General features: G+C 40.6%; 1 protein-coding gene across 1 annotated transcript in view; it reads left to right on the forward strand.

Annotated features, from left to right (window-relative positions):
- The window catches only part of LOC114664544 (mannosyl-oligosaccharide 1,2-alpha-mannosidase IA), a 560,924-nt gene that overhangs the window by 485,743 nt on the left and 52,684 nt on the right, over window positions 1-22,497 (forward strand). The window contains 4 exon segments of the mRNA XM_028818706.2: window positions 8,138-8,232; window positions 14,625-14,748; window positions 19,921-20,014; window positions 22,366-22,481. Coding sequence (XP_028674539.1) covers window positions 8,138-8,232; window positions 14,625-14,748; window positions 19,921-20,014; window positions 22,366-22,481 — 429 coding nt within the window.

Consider the following 22,497-nt stretch of genomic DNA (forward strand, 5'->3'; position numbering starts at 1 on the left):
GTGTGAGTAAGTGTGGAGTGTGTTTAAGATGGACTAGCACCCCTTGCAGGGCTGATTCCTGTAAATGAGAGGCCAATGAGAGTGTCAGGATGATGGAGTGCCAAAGCTGAAGCGCCATATAATGCAGCCAAGGATAATACATTAATGAAATATGTAGGAATTCAAATTCAGGGCATTTAAGTGTCTTGTCAACAAACACTTTGTCCTCAAGGGGATCAGGATCCAAAATGAATGTCGACTTCCAGTTTAATTCTAGCTTACATAGGGTCCTGCGCAGAGCCTCATGCTGTGGGCCGGAAAAAGACGTCAGGGTTCACCTGCAAAATCTTCCTCCAGTCTAGGAGAAACGAAACAGGAGCTGTCAAGGACTGTGTTTCTCCCCCATCCTTGTTGTTGCGTAGCTTTATAAATTCAATGGTATCACGATCCTTGATTTTGCAGTTTTCAACACCAATGTTTAGCTCGTTCTGAAACAAGATGCAAACCCTCCAAGCACAAAAGCTAGAAACTTATAATTCACATAATTTATACACAGCAGCTCATCTTTTACCACGTAGAAACCGGAACCATATGATACCTTTATCATACTTGTGCATCTAAGGATCACCCCCTGAATCATTGTGGGTAAGCAATCCTACCCCAGGATGACAGGGGGTGTCGTCACTGGCAGTATCATCCCTTTCTGCCTCCAAAGCCAGGAGGAGACACCGACTGAGGGTAACTGACTCCGCCCCTTCCAGTCAGAGGACTATATATTCGACTCCACCCCTTCCAGTCAGAGGACTATATATTCGACTCCACCCCTTCCAGTCAGAGGACTATATATTCGACTCCACCCCTTCCAGTCAGAGGACTATATATTCACGATGCTCACAAACGGTTGTAACGGCCGACCCCTTTACCCAGCCGGCAGCTACCTTTCCAAGACCTGTGGCCTGGATAATCGACTGAGAAATAATCTAACTATCAAGCCGTACTTCTAACCAATTAAACTTTTCCCCCACAATCGACGGTGAAAAGATAAGTACAAAAACAGGATGTAAAATTTAAACGGATTATATGTATTAAGTGAAACAAGACATGCAAAAAATAGAAACATATAAATATAAATATCCCTCCACCCCAGCAACAACAAGACACCACCAAATATAACTATAACACCCCAAATATAAATACAACAAAAAACCCTCCCTTGCCCCTGTAACATATAAACACACAACACGAATAACAACAATGACTGATAAACTGGAAATGAATGAGAACGTGAGTCCGGTAATAAAGAAACTGTCCTGTATGCGGTTGACTGAACTAGCGGTAAATGCGTTGTTTGATTCTCCCCGGAAAAAATGGAGCAGCCTCACCGTGAATCCTCGGTGTGTGGTGGATGATTAAGTCCGACCCCGGGGTCTCTCGTGATGAGGTCTTTTAAGCAAGTCCGGCAGATGGAAAAACAAACTGGATGGATATGCGCGAAGTGAAAAATAACAGGTACAGTTGGCTCGTGGTCGTGAATGTGAAAAAAATCTCCTTCTCTCCTCTCCCCTTCCTTCTCCTCCTGCTGGCTTAAATAGTCCTGTGACGGCTGTGATTGATTAATTGTAAACAGGTGTTTTCCAGGTTTGTGGCTGTGGTCTCCTTCCATCATCCGTCCCCCTTTACGGGGACGGCATTAACTGATACACATAAACAGTAAACGGGACAATGAAACGAGACGCACTCAGAACTGACATTTAACACTATGTGGCCCCGCTACACGGTGGTGTTGCATTCTGCACCAACGCTCAATAGTGATGGAGCTCCAAACCAGACTTGATCACTACAGCGACGCTTTGCTTTGTTTTACTTAATTTGTATGCACCATTGGGCACTATTTCTATTTAAAGTTTTCCTGTTAATTAAATTGGTTAACCTGGCTGGAGCCCCACCATTTATTGGGATCCAGTGTCATACCTCACATGACCACACCTTTATACGGGTTAGGCTTAAAACATCTTCATCAGCCCTTGTGGGTCAGTGGATGGATGGATGGATGGATGGATGTACAGTAGTTCACCTGCTCCAGTAGAAAAGTAGAAGTCATAGTGTAAATCAAAGTGCCCATCCCATACAGTGCAGTGTAGCATAGGGGCTATAAGGTAATAGATCAAAAGTTCTTCCAACTAATGGATGGTTATCAAAGTTGTGTCACTTGGCATATCATGAAGATCATATTAGTGAGAGAACTCGCTTGTGTCATTATGAACCACAGGGAGTCACTAGTGCAGGTCTGAAAGTTAAAGTTTTAGGCCCTGAAAGTGAAATAAGTAACACTGGGGAGATGAAGTCCTCAACTTGGTTCAGGGCTTTCACAATTTAATTGAATTGGCCAAATGTAATTCTGGGTTTGCCAAGCCGCTGAAGAATTTAATTTGCATGCGTAAGAGGTCATGTCTGTGGTGGGCTGGAGCTCTGCCCGGGGTTTGTTTCCTGCCTTGCACCCTGTGTTGGCTGAGATTGGCTCCAGCAGACCCCCTTGACCCTGTAGTTAGGATATAGCAGGTTGGATAATGGATGGATGGATGGAAGAGGTCATGTGAAAAGACAATTTCCCCTCGGGGATTAACAAAGTGTATCAAATCCAAAAAAAAAAGTAATAATAATTTCTTGTGTGCTGCAAATAGTGTCAACTGTAGAACACCTTCACAAGCAAGCAGCCCTGGAATGAAGTGTGGCAATACAGCCTTTGGAGTTCTGCGGTCCTATCCAGTTGAGGTTCAGCTTTGAATAAACCTCCAGCATGAACAAAGACAGCTTTCACTTCACCATCATTCATCATTATGGAAGAGGGTGGCTTCTAGATTTTGAAGCTAGTGGACTTGTTAACAAATAAATGGTCAGCATGTTTATAGTTGGCCCCAGGCACTGCACATATTTGTCGCTTTTTCCCTTTGGTAATCAAAATCCATGGATGGATTTCTGCTGTCACTGACACCCTTTGAAGAAATGCTTTCTAGAATCCTGCCTCCTACAGACCCCTGTGAGCACTGCCCCCCAACCCCATGTTCCTAATACTCCAGTGTTTGCTCATCATTAAACCACATTGTCAACTTACTAAAACACATCTTTAACTGGGTGACATTGTGCTACACCTTCGTAACTCAAAACACATGGGTGTGTGGAGAAAATGAACCATCCTGTCAGTCTAAGAGAAGTAATTGTAACCGTGCTACCCTTTGATGTAAAAAGTGATTGCTGGACATGGTGAGTGAGGCTGGGTAGATGTGATTTATTGTTCATTCAGTTTGAGATCTATCGGTACAAGTCAGGAGCATTACTCCAGTACGGTTGCCAATCCAATGCAGTCCTCGACAAACATCCTTTCTATGTTTCTGTCATTGAGAATTTGCTTCTTGTTCTGCCACGCAGCTTAAAAAAAAAAGGGGAAAAAAAAAGTTAAGAAGGTAGATTTGGACGGCTGGAGAAAGATCGCAGCTCTGTAGATTTATTCCGACATCAAAGTTACGTTCAGTGGCATCTTGTAGTTGCCGATCTCTTCATTAATCACACAATTGATGCCACTCTGGCTGAGGAGAGCGAGATAAGCGCCTGTGTCCGCTGTCTCCTTAACTCTTCCCCCTGTGCTCGGCTTTGATGTTACTAGGATATGAATCAAATGTTATTAGGCGCAGTGCTTGAAATAAACAAATCACGCCTGCCTCTGCTGTCATTGTGCTGAGTAATGAGATGCAGGGCTTGCTGATGGAACCATGCGCTGTATCACCCTGCCTACCTCCCAAGAAATGGAGGGAGCCAAGTGGCTTCATGGGAGCAGAAATCAGTGAAATCTGGCTGGACACACAGACAAGCCCTCAAGAAAATGAAATGTGTTCCTATGATGAAAAGTATCTGAGGTAGATGAAAGTGCAAGGGTGTCACTGCTTTATTTTATATAGCGCCATTCAAAGCAGGTCATGATATTGTGTATCCATCCATCAATTTTCCAACCTGCTTAAGCTTGCAGGCATCTGATGCCCATCTTGGAAGCACTGGGCACAAAATATGAACCAACTTTACAAGGAATAAAGTGCTCCAAAAGTGAAATGCATACTTCTAGATGATGACAGATAAAACAGTAAAGCAAACAAGACAGGTCATGAGCTAACTGAGGAGGCGTACATTTGAACAAGGCTTCCATTGGCTGCACACATTCATTATTTTGTATACGTAAGCACATTTCTACTGACTACCTTTGTGCACTGCACACATTTATCAACATTATAACATACAGTGTAAAAATGAAACACTGAAGCAGAGAACGGCTTGGGGGTCCCAAATCCATTTCATACTGAAGTCAATAGAAGGACATTAGGACAACACTGGTGTTAATCCCAGGCAAGTTCCAATTACCCATGATCATCACGTAGGCTGGTGGAATCTTTGTAAACGTTAGTGGAGAGGCCTGAGAGGTAGGGGGACTAAGCTGGGGGTCAACTGCTTTCTACTGGGTCAGAGGTTAAGGGGCTGTTTAGGAAGTATAAAGATATGTGAGTGTCTTGCCATCTTTTACAGTCCTCTCCTGTGATTTTGTTTGCTTGGTCCCATCAGATACATTTGAATACTCACATCTTTGAAAAGAGATCGAAATTAAACCTAATGACATTCACATTCAATATAGCTGAAAAGCAAATGGAGGTACAGACACGGCGTTCATGATATAAATAAGTGAGCATGGTCATCAACTGGAATATGGTGCTGGAGTGTTGCATGTTGGGCAAATTGGCGTTTCACTGAACATGAAGGTAGGAATTTCCCTCTACTTTGTACAAGTGACAATAAGTTCGAGCTTGAGTAAGCACTGGTAAAATGATCACTAGGGGTCCCTCAGCAAATTCCAACAAAGGACACCAGTGCCTTAGTTTAAACCCAACTAGGTTACTTTCTCAGTTTTTATTGGATTTGACCTGAAAGTCAAGGTTGGATTGGACATTTTCATTGTTAGCCCTTTAAAAGGGCACTGTTCTGCCACAGCTTCAGTTGTTTCCCCAAAGGATCTCAAGCCACCTCCTGGCTGGTGTTTTCTGATATTATATAAAACACTAGGGGGCTTTGCCCCCTGCTCGCTTTGCTCGCCAACCCATGTGGCCCGTGCTATGCGCCAGCCACTTCGCGTCTCTGCCACTTGCGTATGTGGATTTCACTTTCACCAAAAAGCAAATCTTTTAATTCTCCTGAATACGCCTCTGCATTATGAAGAAACACTACTTTTCCCTGATGGCAACACTAATTAGACAATCTACAAGTCTGCAACTTAAAATTTAAATCTGAACAATATATTCGATCTCTTTTTGCTGTTCCGTTATTTCACAGAGTAATAATTTCCATTTGTTTGCGCTAATGCAATATTTACTATCATTTTTTTGAGACTTTCGAATTTTAGTACTTTCATAATCTCTCACCTGCTCTGCATGTGTATCGTGCCAATATTTTTGAATTCTTTATGACGTTCTACTTTATCTTTTATTTCCGGCCCCAGGCGTGGTTAAATCTCTTGGCACAAAGTCTCGTCTCGCGGGACGTGAAAGTGTCTCTCTGAAAAAGTCTCGTCTCATCCCAGGATTTTTTTTATTATAATAGAGAGACTTAAGTGCTCTGATCACTAGCTTTGAAAGTAATTTACAGTGTATGTTAAATAACTCGCCAATTACGTAACTTCTAATAATTTGATGGAACTTTTTCAGTCTGATTTCACAGTGCAGCACAGGTGTGAAACTGCTCTGCTTTGGGTAACAAATAATTTGCTTATGGCAGCAGACTCTGGACAAACCAGCTTATTAATTCTGTTAGACCACAGTGCAACATTTAACACTGTCAGACATTACATTCTACTGTCCAGAACAGAGAATATGCCGGGTATCTCTGGCACTGCCCTCTAGTGGTTTAAGTCCTCTTTTACAGATAGGCAAGAGTTCGATAGTCTTGGCAACAGCAGATCCAGCACAGCACCAGTCACACAAGGAAGTCCTCAGGGATCTGTCTTTAGCTCTCTGCTCTTCTGTATCTATATGCTTACCTTTAGCCATATTATTCATAGCTTTGGACCGGCTTATCATTTTTATGCAGATGAGATGATACTCAACTCTGTTTCAATGTTAAAAGTGAAACTTCATCAGAGCTTTCTCAGCTCACAACTTGCCTCAGAGAAATTGAAACCTGGATGGAGCAGAACTCAAAATTAAATTGCAACAAAAATGAACTCCTGCAAATTAGCACTAAAGGACAACTTAAGAAAATGAGCTCCTTAAGAAAATGAGCATCCTTGCTTCTTCTAATGCAAGGAATCTTGGTGTTATTTTTTATTCCTCTCTTTCTTATTCTGCCCACTGTGGCAGACGACCAGGGACCTTGCCCCACCGGGATGCCTGGAGAAAGGAAGAACAGGGAGAGGGGCAATATCTTCTCTGGGGTGCAAGAGGACAACCCCCCTGGATTACATCAGGGCCACGGATTTGGAGCTTGTAAGCTCAGCCCTGTTTGGATCCGTGGCCACCACCATGGGGCACCTGGACAATCCTGGAGCCCTGGATGGCAGCACTTCTGCCACACCAGGAAGTGATGCCGGAAGAGGAACTAAAATGCACCTGGAGTTCTTCTGGGTGCCCATGCAGCACTTCTGCCACACCAGAAAGTGCTGCAGGAAGTTCATCAGGGTTTACCTTAAAGGGGCCGCCTCACTCCATTCGGGGAGCCAGAGTCGGGAGGCAGAGGACGGAGCTTGCGAGGAAATGAGTAGAGTCGGCAGAAGACTAGAGAAGAAAAGACAAAGGAAAGTAAAAAGGACTGAGCTTGTTGTGGTGGTTGGTGCACTCTGTGCGTGCAGAAGAAAAATAAAGAGTATGCCTTTGAACATTGTGTGTCCTTGGTGTCTGTCTGTAGCCGGGCTTCTTTCAACACCACATAAACCACATCAAGAAACTTTCTTACTTTCACCTCCTTAACATATCCCGTGTTCGCTCTTTCCTCTCCTGTTCTAAAGCTTAGAAACTGGTCGATGCTTTTATCACATCCTGTATCGATTATTGTAACTCCCTATTGGCAGGTGCCCCTTCAAATCTTATATCATGGCTCCAGGTAAAACTCTGCTGCAAGAGTCCTTCCCAGAACCAGCAACAGTGAGCACATCACACTCATCCTGTTTCTCCTTCACTGGCTCCCTGTGTCTTACAGGATCGAGTATAATATTATTAACCTACAAAGCTTTAAAGTGCCTTGCACCAGACTACATCAGTGACCTTCTCCATCACTCTGCTCCTGTTCACCCATTAAGGTCCTCTGATTCTGGCAATATTGTTGTGCCCCACACTAATGTGCACTCTATCGGTGACGGTTTTCAGCTGTATAGCACCCAGACTTTGGAATGACCTCTCGAAATTAATTCGGTCAGCTGACTCCATTCATTCTTTTAAAAAACAACTTAAAATGTATCTCTTCTAGAAGGTGTTTACCTTAAGCTAACATCTGCCCCTTCTTTCAGTTTATCTCTCTGCCCAGTTGCTCAGGATAATTAGTATGTGTTATATCATAAATTGTGTGATTTGTTAAGGCATTTGTTTTAATATTGAATTTAGTATTTTACTCTGGTTAATTTGTCTTTTATTTCATTTAATACTTGGTATACCCTGTATCTGTTTTAGTATTCTATTCAGGAAACATTTGTGTCTAATGTTACATATACCTGCTGCTCCTTTCTGAGACTCTGTGAAGTGCCTTGAGCATGGGAAAGGCACTATATAAATAAAATGTATTATTGTTATTATGAAAAATGTACTGCTCATATCACTAGCTTTGAATATAATTTACAGTATATGTTAAATATGAAAATACATAAATATATCTGGGATATGAGAGGAAAAAGATGTATCTGGAAAAGGAAATATTATGTAATTTAATGTAACAGTCTCTAACCTGTGTAATTCCGTTATTGTAATTCAGCCTATTGTGGCAGCATAGGCCATGTGGCGTTTTGCCTTGATTTGTACTGTATTGTGTTAGATAACTGCAGTTCTTCCATTCTGCTTAGACCAAATGACCTTTATGCAGTGTAGCCAAGACTTTGGTTTTGATGAAAACATTTAATGGAATGTCTTTGTTTATTTTTCAGGTATTCAGGACCAAAGTCCTTGAACTAGGGGAGAAGCTGCTGCCAGCGTTTAATACGCCCACCGGGATCCCACGTGGAATCATTAACCTAGGCAGGTCAGTGAAGTGGCCACTTAATGATGCCTTACGCTGATCTCTCATATTCTCTGTGCCATCCTTACTGGCAAAGAGCAAGCCGATGTAGGAATTTTAAGAAGGGATAGGTGTTGTTTGTGCTTCTCCTCTCCTTTACAGCAAATAACTTCTTCTGCAGTTTGTAATTATGGTAACTAAAATATCATTACATCATGTTATGATATTAGCAGATGGAGTACACCTGGTGATATGTGGACATCTCCATTTTAAATACAGCAAGTGAACCAGCCCTCTGTCCCAGTGTCTATGTTATTGAAATGCTTAAAAACTACAGGGAATGTCAAAAGTTTCATATCCTATCCTTATTAATAAAATAGTTTTGTTGTGATGCTCAGTGACCAGGCCTGAATGTAAATGAAAAGCTGACCAATGACCAGCTGCACAGTGTTATAATGTGCTGTTTTCTTTCATTTTCTTGCCTTTCCTATGAGGTCTGAATACATGTTGTATATACTGTAAAACATGTTTCTTTAAACCCTAAGAAATAAGATTTTCACATTTAGTTTTTGCTTTGTATATTATTTATAAAGTTGCAATTTGTTACATAGTAGAGCATCATCATTTTTTCTGGTTTGCCTCTGTGATCTTTCCCAGAATTACTTGCGGGTACGCAACATGCAGCGCCATTCGGAATGCCGAATCCAATATTAGGATTTCTGTGTCGGTGTACATTGCTCATTTTGATTTCTTTTCTACTGATTACAAACTTCTATTTTTTTCTGTTTTAAAGACTTTTTGATTAACATTTAGTCCGCTGTCTTTTCTGATTTTGACTGATTTTGACTCTTGCCTGTTTTCAGAACTATGTTTTTTCTCTCAACCCTTTTTCTTTAAAAATCTTTCACTGTCCCTCCTTGAGCCAATACAGTCAGCCTCAGAAACAGGCATCGTCCCAGGCAGCCAGACCCTAAACTCAAGAAGCAGGCTTTCACATCTGCATTGTGTCAAATTGGGGAATTGACCTTAAAAGTTCAAAAAATAATTTTAAATGCCAAAAAATTTCAAAATGTTTCAAAAGAAAAACAATGAATGTGTTTACATGTACTCACATAATAGGATTAAGGCAGAAATATGGTTTCATAATGAGCAAGTAATCTTCTGGAGTTCTCCTGAGTTAAAACTCACCTATGTCATTAAACTACAAAAAGAAGAGGTAAAGTTCATCATCGGCAACCATGAATCAGAAACATGCATGATGCTCGTGGTAATTTTGTTGTCTTTCATGAATAGGTTTTGTCAAATTAAAGCTTAATGTATAGGCTTCTGTTACCGGAATGCACGCAGCGCGCTCTTTTTTGCTTGGTGCTTCTTGGCTTATGCCCAATTCTGCTGGAATAATAGCAATGCAGGTATTTTTTACTTCAGTAAGATAAGTTTTGCGTTCTTTTACTCTCTACTTTAAAAAGTAGTCGGACTGTAAAACATGTGTAACTTTTAACATGTTACCCAATTGCTCTCAAGATTATGTGGCTGAGTTTAGCACTGTTTGTTCAGCTCATCAACATAAATTCAGCTATTTCTCAAATATTTCAGGCAGGAGAAGGAATAATGCGATCGCCTGAGCTTTTGCCTCTAGAAATTTCTATTTTTGGCACTTTTACCCTTGGCTTCTGAAAGTGTGTGCAAAGCAAATACGTGTGCAGACTAAAAAATCCTTAGTAATAATCCAGGTAAGGGTTAACATGGCCACATAACTTTGTTATTTCTGGAGAACTCTGCCTTTGTTAGTCAGGTTTCTCGGATTAAGGGTTTACATGGCATGTTAGAAAACAGGTTTCTGTGCATAATCAGATTGTTGAAACACATGTAAATGCGCTAAATGAAATGACAAGAAAATTAGCAAAATGTGTATGCCTAAAAAGGCAATCCAAAGTAAACAAGACCAAATTACAAGACAGTACACCAATTACAAAATACAATAATCAGCAAAAATTCACATAAAAATTGTAAAAATCTGTAATATCCACAATAGAGCTTTACTCCACAAACACTCTACTGGGACTGACTCCTCCATCTCAGTATAAAGGCTGGGGGCGGTCCCACAGTGATGATGTCATGGTGACTCCGCCTTTTTGGGGTTCCACCCACAAAACCCAAGGAGTACATTCAAACAATTTAAATGCACAATATATAAATGCTAAGTAAACATTATAGTATTAACAAAATTTACATGAAAACAAAAAAAACACATTAAAATAATATAAAAACAACAAACATTGTCTTGATTTGGGATCTTTAGGTATTTGTTGTGTTTTTCTCAATCACTGTTAAGTCATCTACCACCCATTTTGTTTTTTTAGAGGTCCTGACCTTTCTGATTTCTGAATTTTTATGTTTATTTTTCATTTTTCTATGTACTTGTTGTTTAATTGTTGTGCTGTTTTGGCCACCATTTTGTTTTCTTAGCGATTGCCATAATTTAGGAAACCGATAATTAAGACAACTCTCTGTGGTTATAGAAGCGTGTTGTCAGAGGTCGCGACCTGAGGGTAATTGGTGCGACAGATTAAATGGTCAACCGAAAGTTAATTTCCTCATTAGAGTTGTGGATAAAAAAACCCTTTTCCTAAGTATCCTTCTGATGATTCCATATTTTGTTTTGTTAGTCTGGTTTTGACCTTTTGCTAACAAATTTTTGACTATGAATTGTGTCTCTCGCCTTTACCTTGTCAGTCATGCTTTTTGATCTCCCAGTTTTGACCCAACTTCTGTCCTTGTTGTCCTTTACCCGGTCTGTGGTCAAATGCTCATCAGCTTGCTGACACAACAAAAATAACAATAAACTAGCTAGGGAACAAACCCTGGCTTTAACATAGCAGGCTTTCATTAATGTCAAAGTAGAATTCATATCAGACCTTTAGTAAAATCTTTTGAGAAACAGTATTTAATAGTACAGTAGAGTCCCGCTAATCCGAACTAATTGGGACCGAACCCTGTTCGAATTAGCGAAAATTCGGATTAGGCGGAGTTTTGTCATATAATGCCATATATTGACTTTATGAGGCGTATTAAGCGTCTGATGTGTCAAGAATTAAAGGTAAGAAATTACGTATTCTAGTACACTGCAATTTAAACTGCACTGTAGTGTGGCTGTGATCGGAGGTAAAATCGATATGACGGGTGGTAGGTGAGTAGTAGCGGAAGGGCAGTGACCTAGACCCCCCGCCTAGACCTACGCATTCCTCTTGATTTCCGTTCCCAAACTATGAGTCACTGAGTCAGTGTGCCACCTGCTACTGCTGAGTGATGTGTTTTGTGCAATGTTATTGTTCGTGTGCACGCACTTGCCCTGTGTTTTGTGAGTCCTTGTGAGTGGTGTGTAGTGTGGTTTCTTTACATTCTGTGCTTGTCCCTGCTGTTAATCATCATGGCAAGCAAACGTAAACATAAGTCGTGTACATTAAAAGAAAAACTGGAAGTGTTGAAAAGACTTCACAAAGGTGAAAGTGCCACTCAGTTATCGAAGGAATTTGGTGTCGGGAAAGCAACAATTTCCGATTGGAAAAAGAACAGAGGTAAAATTGAGCAGTTTTGCACAACCACAAGTGAAAAAACGATTGAAAAACGTAGCAAGACGACAGTGTCTTCTTACGAAAAATTGGACGAAGCACTTTTCTTATGGTTTACACAAGAAAGACAGAAAGGAATCCCTATCACTGGCCCTCTAATTCAAGAAAAGGCGCTTCAATTGAACAAGCTCATGGACGGTGACGTATCATTTACGGCTAGTTGTGGTTTCTTAGACCGATGGAAGAAAAGACACGGAATCAAGCAGCTTACAATAACTGAGGAGAAATTGTCAGCGGACAACGAAGCAGCTGTTGAATACCTTGAGGAGTTCAAATACATCATTTCTTCCTACTCGCCCCAGCAAGTTTACAACGCAGATGAGACAGGACTTAACTTTAAAGCATTGCCTACCAAAAGTCTTGCATCACAAGAGGAACAATCTGCACCAGGGTTTAAAATGGATAAACAGCGCCTAACTGTGTTGGCCTGCAGCAATGCTTCTGCCACAAATAAGCTTCCACTGATGGTTATCGGCAAATCGGCAAAACCACGCTGTTTTAAGAACATGAACATGAACTCTCTCCCTGTTTTTTACAGAAATCAAAAGAAAGCTTGGATGGATCGTGCCTTGTTCAAAGAATGGTTTAACAAGCAATTTGTGCCAAAAGTAAAGGCGTTTAACAAAGAAAATGGATTGCCTCCTCGTGCTTTGTTACTTATAGACAATGCTCCGTCACATCCAGAAGAAATGCAACTTGTTTGCGATGATATCAAGGCTATTTTTCTCCCACCAAATGTCACATCAATTTTGCAGCCAATGGACCAAGGGGTTTTGCAGGCTTTGAAACAGAATTATAGAAAAATGCTTCTTCGTAGCCTACTTGAAGATAATGAAGAGCTAACAATTTTGGATAAACTCATGAAAATGAACATCAAAGATGTTATTTACTGGGTTGCTGAAGCTTGGGAAAACACATGCAAGGAATCCTTACAGAAGTCTTGGAAAAATCTCTGGCCTGAGCTAGAGTTTGTCCAAACAGTTTTCCCCCCAACAAAAGAAAATTGCAAACTTCTTCAATTGGTGAAAAGAATGCCAGGTTGTGAAAATGCAGAAGAAGAGTGCGTGGAAGAGTGGACGGCCGTTGACGACTGTGGCCATGAAGAATACACAGATGAGGACATTGTGGCAGCTGTGCAGGGAACGTCAGCTGATCTCGACGCAGACGACAGTGAGGAGGAAGGGGACGCGCCGACTGATGTTGTTCCACACACTGCCGCAGCCAGTGCCCTTGATCTCGCTTTGCGCTACATTGAGCAACACGCCGATGCAACCCCAACAGATGTTATGTTTATGCGGCGTTGGCGAAACATTGCTTCTTCAAGCCGTTTTAGTTCGTTGCGTCAGAAGGAGATCACTGACTTTATCTCTTAGATAATGGTTTGCTTTTTACGTTTTGTGTAAATGCTGTACAGAACATGGATTCTACATATGTGAGTAAATTCGAACTTGTTTCAATTTTAAGTAAGGCTGTATTTTGGATTTTTAGTTAGACAGCGAAATTGAAAAATTACAAGTTTCTTAAATGTACATTAAACGTACGACATAACTTGAAAAAACTTGTTTTCTTTACTTTTTTTTCCCTAGTCCTGTTCGGATTAGGTGGATTTTCGGATTAGCGGGACTCTACTGTAGAACAATTTATTAACGGAGCCCAGTACAGTACCTGAAATCCCACTTTTAAAACTCTGAATTTTCAATTTTATTGTTTAAAAAAACTAAAGAATTCAGCAACTGGTCCTGGTCCACTCAGGGATGTGGTCTATCTTAATGCTTTCTGGTAATGGAGAAGAAGGATCAGGTCTTTATTTAAAACACCAAAGCATGCCACCATTCGGTACACTGTTAATAGTAGAGCAGCTTGATTTCTGGGCACATTTTAAGTCGGTTTGAAAGTGAACAATACAGGAGGAATAATACAACTATGGATCGATTCATTTATAAAATCGATTCGATTCAGTTAATTGGTGTGTGGGAGTTCAATTCTAATCTGAAAGAACTGGGTAAATGGCAGAGACACATACCTTTGCTTAACCCACTTTAGCTGTCCTTGGAGACATTGTGTGTTAGCCCCCTCCAGTCTACAGGCGCTGTATAAAGTATTAAGAGTCAAGTTTCTATAATGAGGAATTTGCATCTTTTTAATGACGGATTTGATTTGTCTGACACCTGGGTATGCACCCCACATGCCCTCCACAGATCTCAATCCATGAGCCGTGCGCAGAAGCCTCCTGCTGAGATGGCAGGAAATGAAACAATAATACAATTGCTTAGAAGTACAATATCGAAAGTGTTTATGTGAACAGCCTTTAAAAATAAAATATAAAAGAATGCTGGCCTGCAGTGAGTTGGAAATAATTATAGCCTTTGGGTGGGTGATTTTTCACGGGTTGTTTTTCCTTGGCTGTAAAAGAAAGAAGTTGCTATTTTTCCCAGTTTTTTCTCCCTCCTTTTCTCTTCAAGATAGATTTTATTGTCAAATGTGTTTTCGATTGATTTATTTACCTATTTTTCTCTTTCTCATCGGAAATCTAGTCTGTCTGGTATGGCACATCATTTGAAATTTCCACATCAACCTGCCAGACTGTATGAGGGGGGTGAATATAGATGAAGTTTAAAGACTAGTGTGGCCAGTTCTGTCTCCAATTCACTTGTCATTTCTAAGTGACTTTGAATGAAATAGTGTCAGAGAAAAAGGGAGGCTTTATTAATTTAATTATAGGTTCTGGATTGAACCCCAGTGACAGAAATTAAGCACAGTCTTATGTCCTCTTTTCTCTTCTAGTGGTCTGAGCTGGAGCTGGGGATGGGCTTCTGCAGGAAGTAGCATTTTGGCAGAGTTTGGAACATTGCACTTGGAGTTTGTTCACCTGAGTGAAGTTTCTGGAAACCCGACATATAAGGAAAAGGTATGTTACATGGATGCCCAAACACGGCGACTCATTACTCTGCTCACCTGCGACTCTTCTGTTTGTGTCAGAACAAATGATTGTGTTCACAAGATCAGACATGAATGTCTAAATCTGTATCACGCCTGTCATGGTTTGTAGTTTTTCATTAATTCTTTTGTGTTTTATGTTGTAAATATATTTGTTTTCTTTATTTTGCATTTTCTTGTAGTGTAGTTTGACCCATTTTTTTCTTATTTTTTATTTTGCTTTGTCCTTATATGTAAATTCTGTCAATCGTCTTCCTTGTCTTTTGTGTACTGAACCAAAGGAGGGCGTGCCTTCCAACAGTACATCTAAGGGGACCATCCTCAGCCTTTATGAGGCCTGCAGTCCATCAGCACTGTTGTTGAGGCATTAGTTTCTCCACTTATATTATTCACCCATCGATCTTGGAATTTGATTTTTGAATATTTTGAGGTCTCCTTTTTGATCCTTTGGCTTATGGACATCTGGCCTGTTTTCTGGATTTGGAATACTGTTTTACCAACTTGAATTTTGTACATTTTTTAGATTTGCTTGCATTGGTGGCCCTCAGGTTCCAACTGAATTCCTTTCCTACAGACATTTGTAAGCTGATTTTTGTGTCTGTTAATGGAAATAGCAGCAAAATGCTTAATGCTTTATTACTTATTTTACAGAACAGCCTTCAGACTTATTTACTGTCATTTTATTAATATTACTGTATTTTAAATCACAAAACACAAATAATTTAAACTGAAATGAGCCATGGGTGGTATGTGTGTGGACCTTATGCTTAGGCGGCCTATAGTTGATGACTATGATACAGTTCTTCGTAGAGTTAGAAAAGGCATAATAATGGTATGAAAAGTCACTGGTAACTGACAGTTGATCCCTCAGGAGTGATGTGCTGTCTTTGCTGAGGGATCGATAAGAGTGTCACCTCCCTCACTTGGCAGCTGTACTTCCTGAGTTGGCCTGGCTGCGAGCCGTACTTATTCGAATTGCAAGCAGTAAGTTCAGCTTCTCCTCACCTAAACAGACAGCTGCCGATCAAGTTGTTAACCTGTGACAGATATTATCGCACAGATGTGCATTCTGTTAGTTAAAATTAGTAACAACATGTAGTGAAAATGGTGACAAAGTTCATACTGCGCATTATTATTCCTCACCATTAGTGATGGCCGCTATGTACTTGTCCGGTTCTAGACTAGTTTACTTTATTTGAATGTAAAAAATCAGAAGTTGCTAGGTGAAAGTTAGCTGAAGTTCATTTGACAAGAAAAAGTTTGGGATTGTATTTGTTTGTTTGTTTCTGAAGAATTACCATAACATGAGACTTACCTCTACTTGCCTTTTTCAATTTGAATTCAGTCCTTGTTGAGATTCTTTTGAATATTTTTTAACAAACTTTATTAATTATTGACCAGCTGTTTTTATAGTTCCCCTCACCCTTCTTGAGATTTTTCATGTAAGAAATACAGATGTTTTGAACTAGGTAGTTTTATTGTGGAAGGGTTTTGCAGACACCCTAACCTAAAACATACCTTCTTTTATTCCTATACCCATATTCTTTCTCATGTAGGTCCATACATACAGTATGTCCCCCACCCCAACTCTTGTATATGTATCCTTGCCTGAAAGGAGAGACAGCCTGCAGCTGCAGTGCGCTTGCACCTGGGACTACGGATCCGACTGGCACCCAGAACTGGCTGCCACTTTGCTTCATTGTCGCTTTTAGAGGATGTCTCCTCTTATTACATTTAAAGCCCCAAAGACAGGATAGAGCAAATTGGAAAGCAGGGGTCAGGCTTAAATATTTATTCAGTCAATATAGTCTTTAAAATTCTTAAATATTCTTAATGTGCCAAAAACAGAAGCAAATAAGAAAAAGCAAGTGGAAGTAGCAAATTACCAATATAACAGAGCCATAAAGTTACATTGTCTCAAGGTATGGGTCTTCTTGGTGTCAATGTTCTTTCAGCCTCTCCTTCTTCCTGGTTGTCTTTCTTCCCTGTTCTCTTTTAAGCTGCTGACTTCTTAAAGCTTGTCAGGGACAAGGTGACCCCCAACCCCTGTATGTCCAGTGTAAAATGACAGACCATATCAGCACATCTGCATACATTAAAGATGACCATTGGTTCAAGGGCTTCTCATTTCACACAAGTGGAAATTCCAGAAAATAACCATCAGAATGTGACTTTTCTTAAAATATAATTTTGCCATGTTTAGAGTTTTGACCTTTCTCTAATTCCTGCTTGTCTGCTCCTCTGACTGTAAAAATGCCCTCTCTGGAAAACTGCCCACTGTCTCTACTAACACTTAATCTTTCTATGTTCATGTAAAATTCATGTAAAAAGAAAAGAACTTGCAGTTTACATACAGTTTAACATCATGGAATATTATGTATAATGCTTTTCACATCTTAAAGCACATGACAAATACAATAAAATCACATTCCCCTACAGTAATTATAGTCACTAATCATGGCGCCGTAGGGTGTCAATGTGTGTTGCATGTTGATTAGCACATACAACTAAGAATTTCACTATGCCTCATAAACAGCAATAATTAATCTATAAACCTTTTTAAGATTTATTGGCTTGGCTTGAATTAAGTTTATAGGACGCAAGCCCACTTTGTATTTCAAGTGGTTTATAGCCTTTTTTTAAGTTTTGTAAACCTGAAAATTGCAATAACCCTGAGTGCGACGCCTGACAAACTGAATTTTGTCATGTCAGACATGCAGGTAAGACATATGGCAGTACTACTGCTACCACCATTGCTACAGTTACTACAGGGCTCCTGGAAAAAGGCATTCCCACCAATATTACACTAAATGTGCACCTCCAAGAGCCCCTGGTGGGTTTTGTAGGAGACATTTGTTGTTGGGCTGTTGAAACTTCGGAACATGCCTGTCAGAGAACATATTTTCCCATTCAGTAGCATGCAAATGAATGTAAGCAAACCCACATTTTTTAAGTCTCCTACAGGCATATCTTAATTTCCTGTCTGTGGCACAGCCGTCTGTCCCATCTGTTGTCTGACTATGCTATATAAACCACTGACATTTGTTCTGGGGATTAGCAGCAGCACAGAGTGAGAACCACATCCTCTTTGACTGAACTCCTAGGTCCCAAACCTACATCCAGATAAATGAACCTGTTACTCTATGCAGTTCAAACAAACGGGTGCACTTGTCCAGTTATTTTCTGCAGAGCCATTTTACTTTTGCCTAGTGATTCTGTGGCATAAAACAGGAGATGTTGACATGTAAGTTGACTTTTTACTCAACATATAATTCAGAACATGTTACATCTCTTTCAGCGTTCCCTCAATTTACCTGTCTGGGTGGACTGTAGTAAACCAAATGCAGCGTTGGGCAAAACAGTAGTACAATGTATAGGCTTGGTCTTCCGACATTCTCATTTAGTTAAAACTTAAAAATAACAAAGAAAATAAAACAGGCTAAAAAAAGAGAAGCACATCTTGGTAATGAGCATAATCCTTCTCATTTCTAACAGATCTCCTCTCCTTTCCTCCCAAAGCAAACACTATAACTCAAACCAAATGAAGCTGGCTTCCACAGGCCTGCAGGCAAGTTGTTGTCCATTGAGTGTCCTTTGGTTTTAGCCCGCTGCCCTGCCAAGTGATTAGTTCTGCTGTCTGCGTAAAATACCCTGACTCTCCAGGAAAACGCCACATCAGCAAACTATGCATTTAGCCTGCCTGGCAGCTTCATTACTTGCTGCTCACCTATATATGTGAAGTCATACACGTCAGAAGTCCCTTACTTGATGGCAGGTTTACATTAGGAATGAAGTGTCCGTTCTTTTGTCGTTTCCGTGTTAAATATCGTTATGCAATACCCCACTAACTGGATGTAGATTAAGCATAAGAAAGGAACCCTTAGAAAAGGAGGAAGTGCTCTTGAACTGTGAAGTGGCCAGAACCAGAGTGCTACAATCCAGTATGCTATCTGTTATTTTTCAGCCAGGGTTCTTCCCCTGGTCTGGGTTCAAATTCTTGTTTTATGTATCTTTTGTTAATTTTTCAGCCTCTAATGTATGCGACTGTTTATTCCTTATGCCTATCCTGTGTACCAAGTGTTTTGTGGGTAGTTCCCCAATAGCCAGCCCATAGTCCCTTGCAGTTCATTCGAATGCACTTGAGAGTTGGTGAGAGTTTCATTATGGTTTTGCTGGGCTTTTGTGGTTTAACCGGTTTGGATTTGTGTTTGGTACTTGTTTGCGTCGGATATACCTTTTTAGACAACTCCTTTTTGCCTTGTGCGCTTCACGAAGGTTATTTTTTGTTTAGAGCATTATTTAAAAAAAAAAATCTTTTATTTCAATAAAAATCCTCTTTTTGACTTTATTACTAATGGAGTTTGATGGTAATATACCCCTCTAGTGAAAATTTTGAGCAATTATTGGGAGTTTGGAGTTTGTGATCTCCTAATTTTTACAAGAGTATGTGTCACACCAGACTAGTGAGTGCTAGGCTTGATTTGTTCAGTGTTTGTTCCATATCTTTGAAATGAAGTGGTACTTTATCACATGGAGGGCCCTGGAGGCCTCACAAGATTCCAGCCTACTGTGTTTCCTCAAAGCCTGCAGATTAGATGTTCTCACAAGGGAAAATCAGGGGCTGCGATGCCTGAGGTGCCCACAGCCATGGGCATATTCTGTTTCAATAGTTATAACCGAGGTGCAAAAGCACAAAGTGCGTTTATTCTCAGTCAGCAAACAGTGTCCAAAGTGCTGTTCATTCTGTTGTTAATAAATGGTATCCTGGGGGTCAACTCTAGGTTGGGGTATCAAGTATATGGCCTTCCCAAGCTGGTGCACAACAATGGAGAACAGAAGAATTAGGAGAATAATGGTAGGTGGTGGGAGCAACGGGCAAGCCCTCGCCATAGTTAGACAGGATGGCACTCAAAGTGAAAGAGTTGGCCATTTGTTTTTTGAATTTACTCCACGACCATGTTGGGTTCACTATGCTCGTCTTAATATTTGGAACACATTTATAACATTACTGCCACTGATTCACTCTGCCTTCATTGTCCTCCACCTTTTCATCAATCTTGCTTCTGAACAAAGGGGGAGTCTGAAAGGCCAAATCTTGACTGACGAGGCTCTGGCTTCTTTTTTTCTTTTTCTTTTTTTGCAGGTAATGAACATTCGCAAGTTTTTGAACAAAATAGAAAAGCCCCACGGGCTCTACCCGAACTTTCTGAGTCCTGTCAGTGGAAACTGGGTTCAACGTAAGTATGATTTCAGTCAATTACAACTGATGCCACTTGTATAGAAAAATGAAAGTTGTGATGGATGGCAGGGACACACTAACATCCCAATTGGCATGAATCCCATCCCTTTACCTAGCAGGGGACAGCAGACAGACAAAGGAATAGAGCCTCATAAGAGTGTACGCTCCCCCAATACACAGGGCGGTGGCATTCCCGGGCCTTAATAGCCATTTCTGCACTTGCAGAGTATACAGGGAGTTACAGTCCTAGGGGGCAGCCTTTGTGGGAACCTGCGAGGGAGCGTCCCTACTTTTTGAGGTTCTCACATGACCCGGGAATTCTTCCAGCTTGTAGTGTCCTGACACCAAAAGTGCTCCTGGGTCTGACATGAAAGGGACCACCTCCAGTCACTCAGGCAGTCGGAGTCAGGAGACAACACTCCCCTGGAGGAATAAAAGGAGTTAAACAGGAAGGATAAATGGATTGTATTATTGTGATTAGGGAAAGAAGACACGTGGAAAGGTGCTGTAATGAATACTTCACTTGAAGCTGGACTGCCTGAGTGTAGCTATGTCTGGAGATCTGAGGTGTAGTGATTGTCCCCTTGTGGTCAGAAGGACTAAAGTAAACCATCACACAGTGTAGCCTTCTCCTTCCAGAAACCCACCATTATCTCCTGCTACAAGAGAGACACACTCGTTGTTAAGTTTCTAATCATTGTCTTAATGACTGGTTACTAGACTGACTTCTCTGCTTTCCGGCATTTTCAGGAGAGGTTTAGAACTTGATGACTTGTAAAGTGTATCTGGATAACTTACTGGGGCCACTGAAGTGTCTCTTCTCCTTTGCCTAACTTCTCATGTTCTTATGACCTCTGTGTAGGTGTTATATGTGTTATCATTGGTACAAATTATTCTTTTTTCTACTAGGATAAGTAGAGAAGAACAGGACCAGTCTAGTCAGGACTGAGAACAGGGTTCTACACATTCCTATCAGGGTACTACTGCCTTCACTCTTCTTACACACACACAGTTCATTTAAAAACAATCTTTATTTAATATAGTGCTGTTCCATAGTGAACATCTTTCTAGGTGCTTTACCTGTACAGTTGTTTAGGTGTATTTGCTACACTTAGTGCAGACACAGGTTCTGTGATTTTCTCGGGGTCGCATAGTGAGTTAGTGTTGGGGACTGAACTGGTGACAATGGGGTTTAAAGTCCAATGACATAGCAACTTGACCAATGCCCACTTTTATGAGAAGGTCATCTTGCAGGTCCCACCTAGAAAGACTCCAATTTAGCTCCCCAAGCTCACAGACAGTTCTGTTAATGAGACTTTAACATGTTGCCCCTAGATTCATGTGGGCTATTCATTTCCTTCTGTGCTCAAAATACAAGATTCTATTTTGATAACCACTGTTAAGATAACGTCCATCTTGGAGTGCAGAGCATTAGAGGGATCTGGTTATTACAATTGGTAAAATGGATAGAAAGTCCACCTATTGCATTGTGCAGCGATATAGCAACACAACATGAAAAGAGTGTAAGGCCTCCAAAAGACCCACAAACCAAACCAGAACCTTCACCAGTAAGAGGCAAAAATAAAGCATATATTCAACCTAAAGCTAACAAGGCCAAATCTTAATATAATAATCAGAAAACTAAAATCAAAGAACAGTACCCACAAGAAATGCACACCTCAACAATCCTTGAACTTTTGCTAGGACCAGCTCCTCTACCTGCATATGGGGCAGTCCCAGCTGCAGTGATGTCATGGTGGACCCGCCTCTTGGGGCTCCACCCACAGAATACAAGGAAAACAGGCAAGTAGCATAAATACACAATCCATAAAAATATTAACAAAAAAATGCATAATTACAAAAGCTACAAGTGCATGACAAATAATTGAAAAACAAAGAAAATATACTTAAGCAAGGGTTTACATAACACATTGGCATTGGATTTTAACCCAAAAGGTTGCTGGTTCAGTGCCCACCTCTGACTCACTCTGTAACTCTGAGCAAACCACCTAGCCTGTCTCTGCTCCAGTTTTTAAAAATGTAGACTCAAACAATTGTAATGAACACTGATCACCTAAGGTGTAGGTCAAATATGCGTTAATAATAAAAATAGTAATACCACAATCATCGGTCATAAGAATTGAAGACTTTCAGAAGTAGACACCATCAAAATGAGATGAAACACTTCAATTCATCAAACATTATCCCACAAGGCAGTGACCGGGTTAGGACACTGAGCTGCGTCTTTCACATCCGGCCTACGCTTGAGGGCCAGCAGATTCCACTCTATCGTTGTTAATTGTCAAGATGATAGCAGCCACGTTAATAACTTTTCCTTTGCCTTTTCAGACCACGTCTCCATTGGCGGCCTGGGGGACAGCTTCTATGAGTATTTGATCAAATCTTACCTTATGTCAGCCAAAAAAGATGAAGAAGCCAAGAAGATGTATTATGATGCCTTGGAGGTAACTTTCTATCTTG

This window comes from Erpetoichthys calabaricus, chromosome 14 (genome assembly GCF_900747795.2).
Source record: "Erpetoichthys calabaricus chromosome 14, fErpCal1.3, whole genome shotgun sequence".
Classification (NCBI taxonomy): Eukaryota; Metazoa; Chordata; class Cladistia; order Polypteriformes; family Polypteridae; genus Erpetoichthys; species Erpetoichthys calabaricus.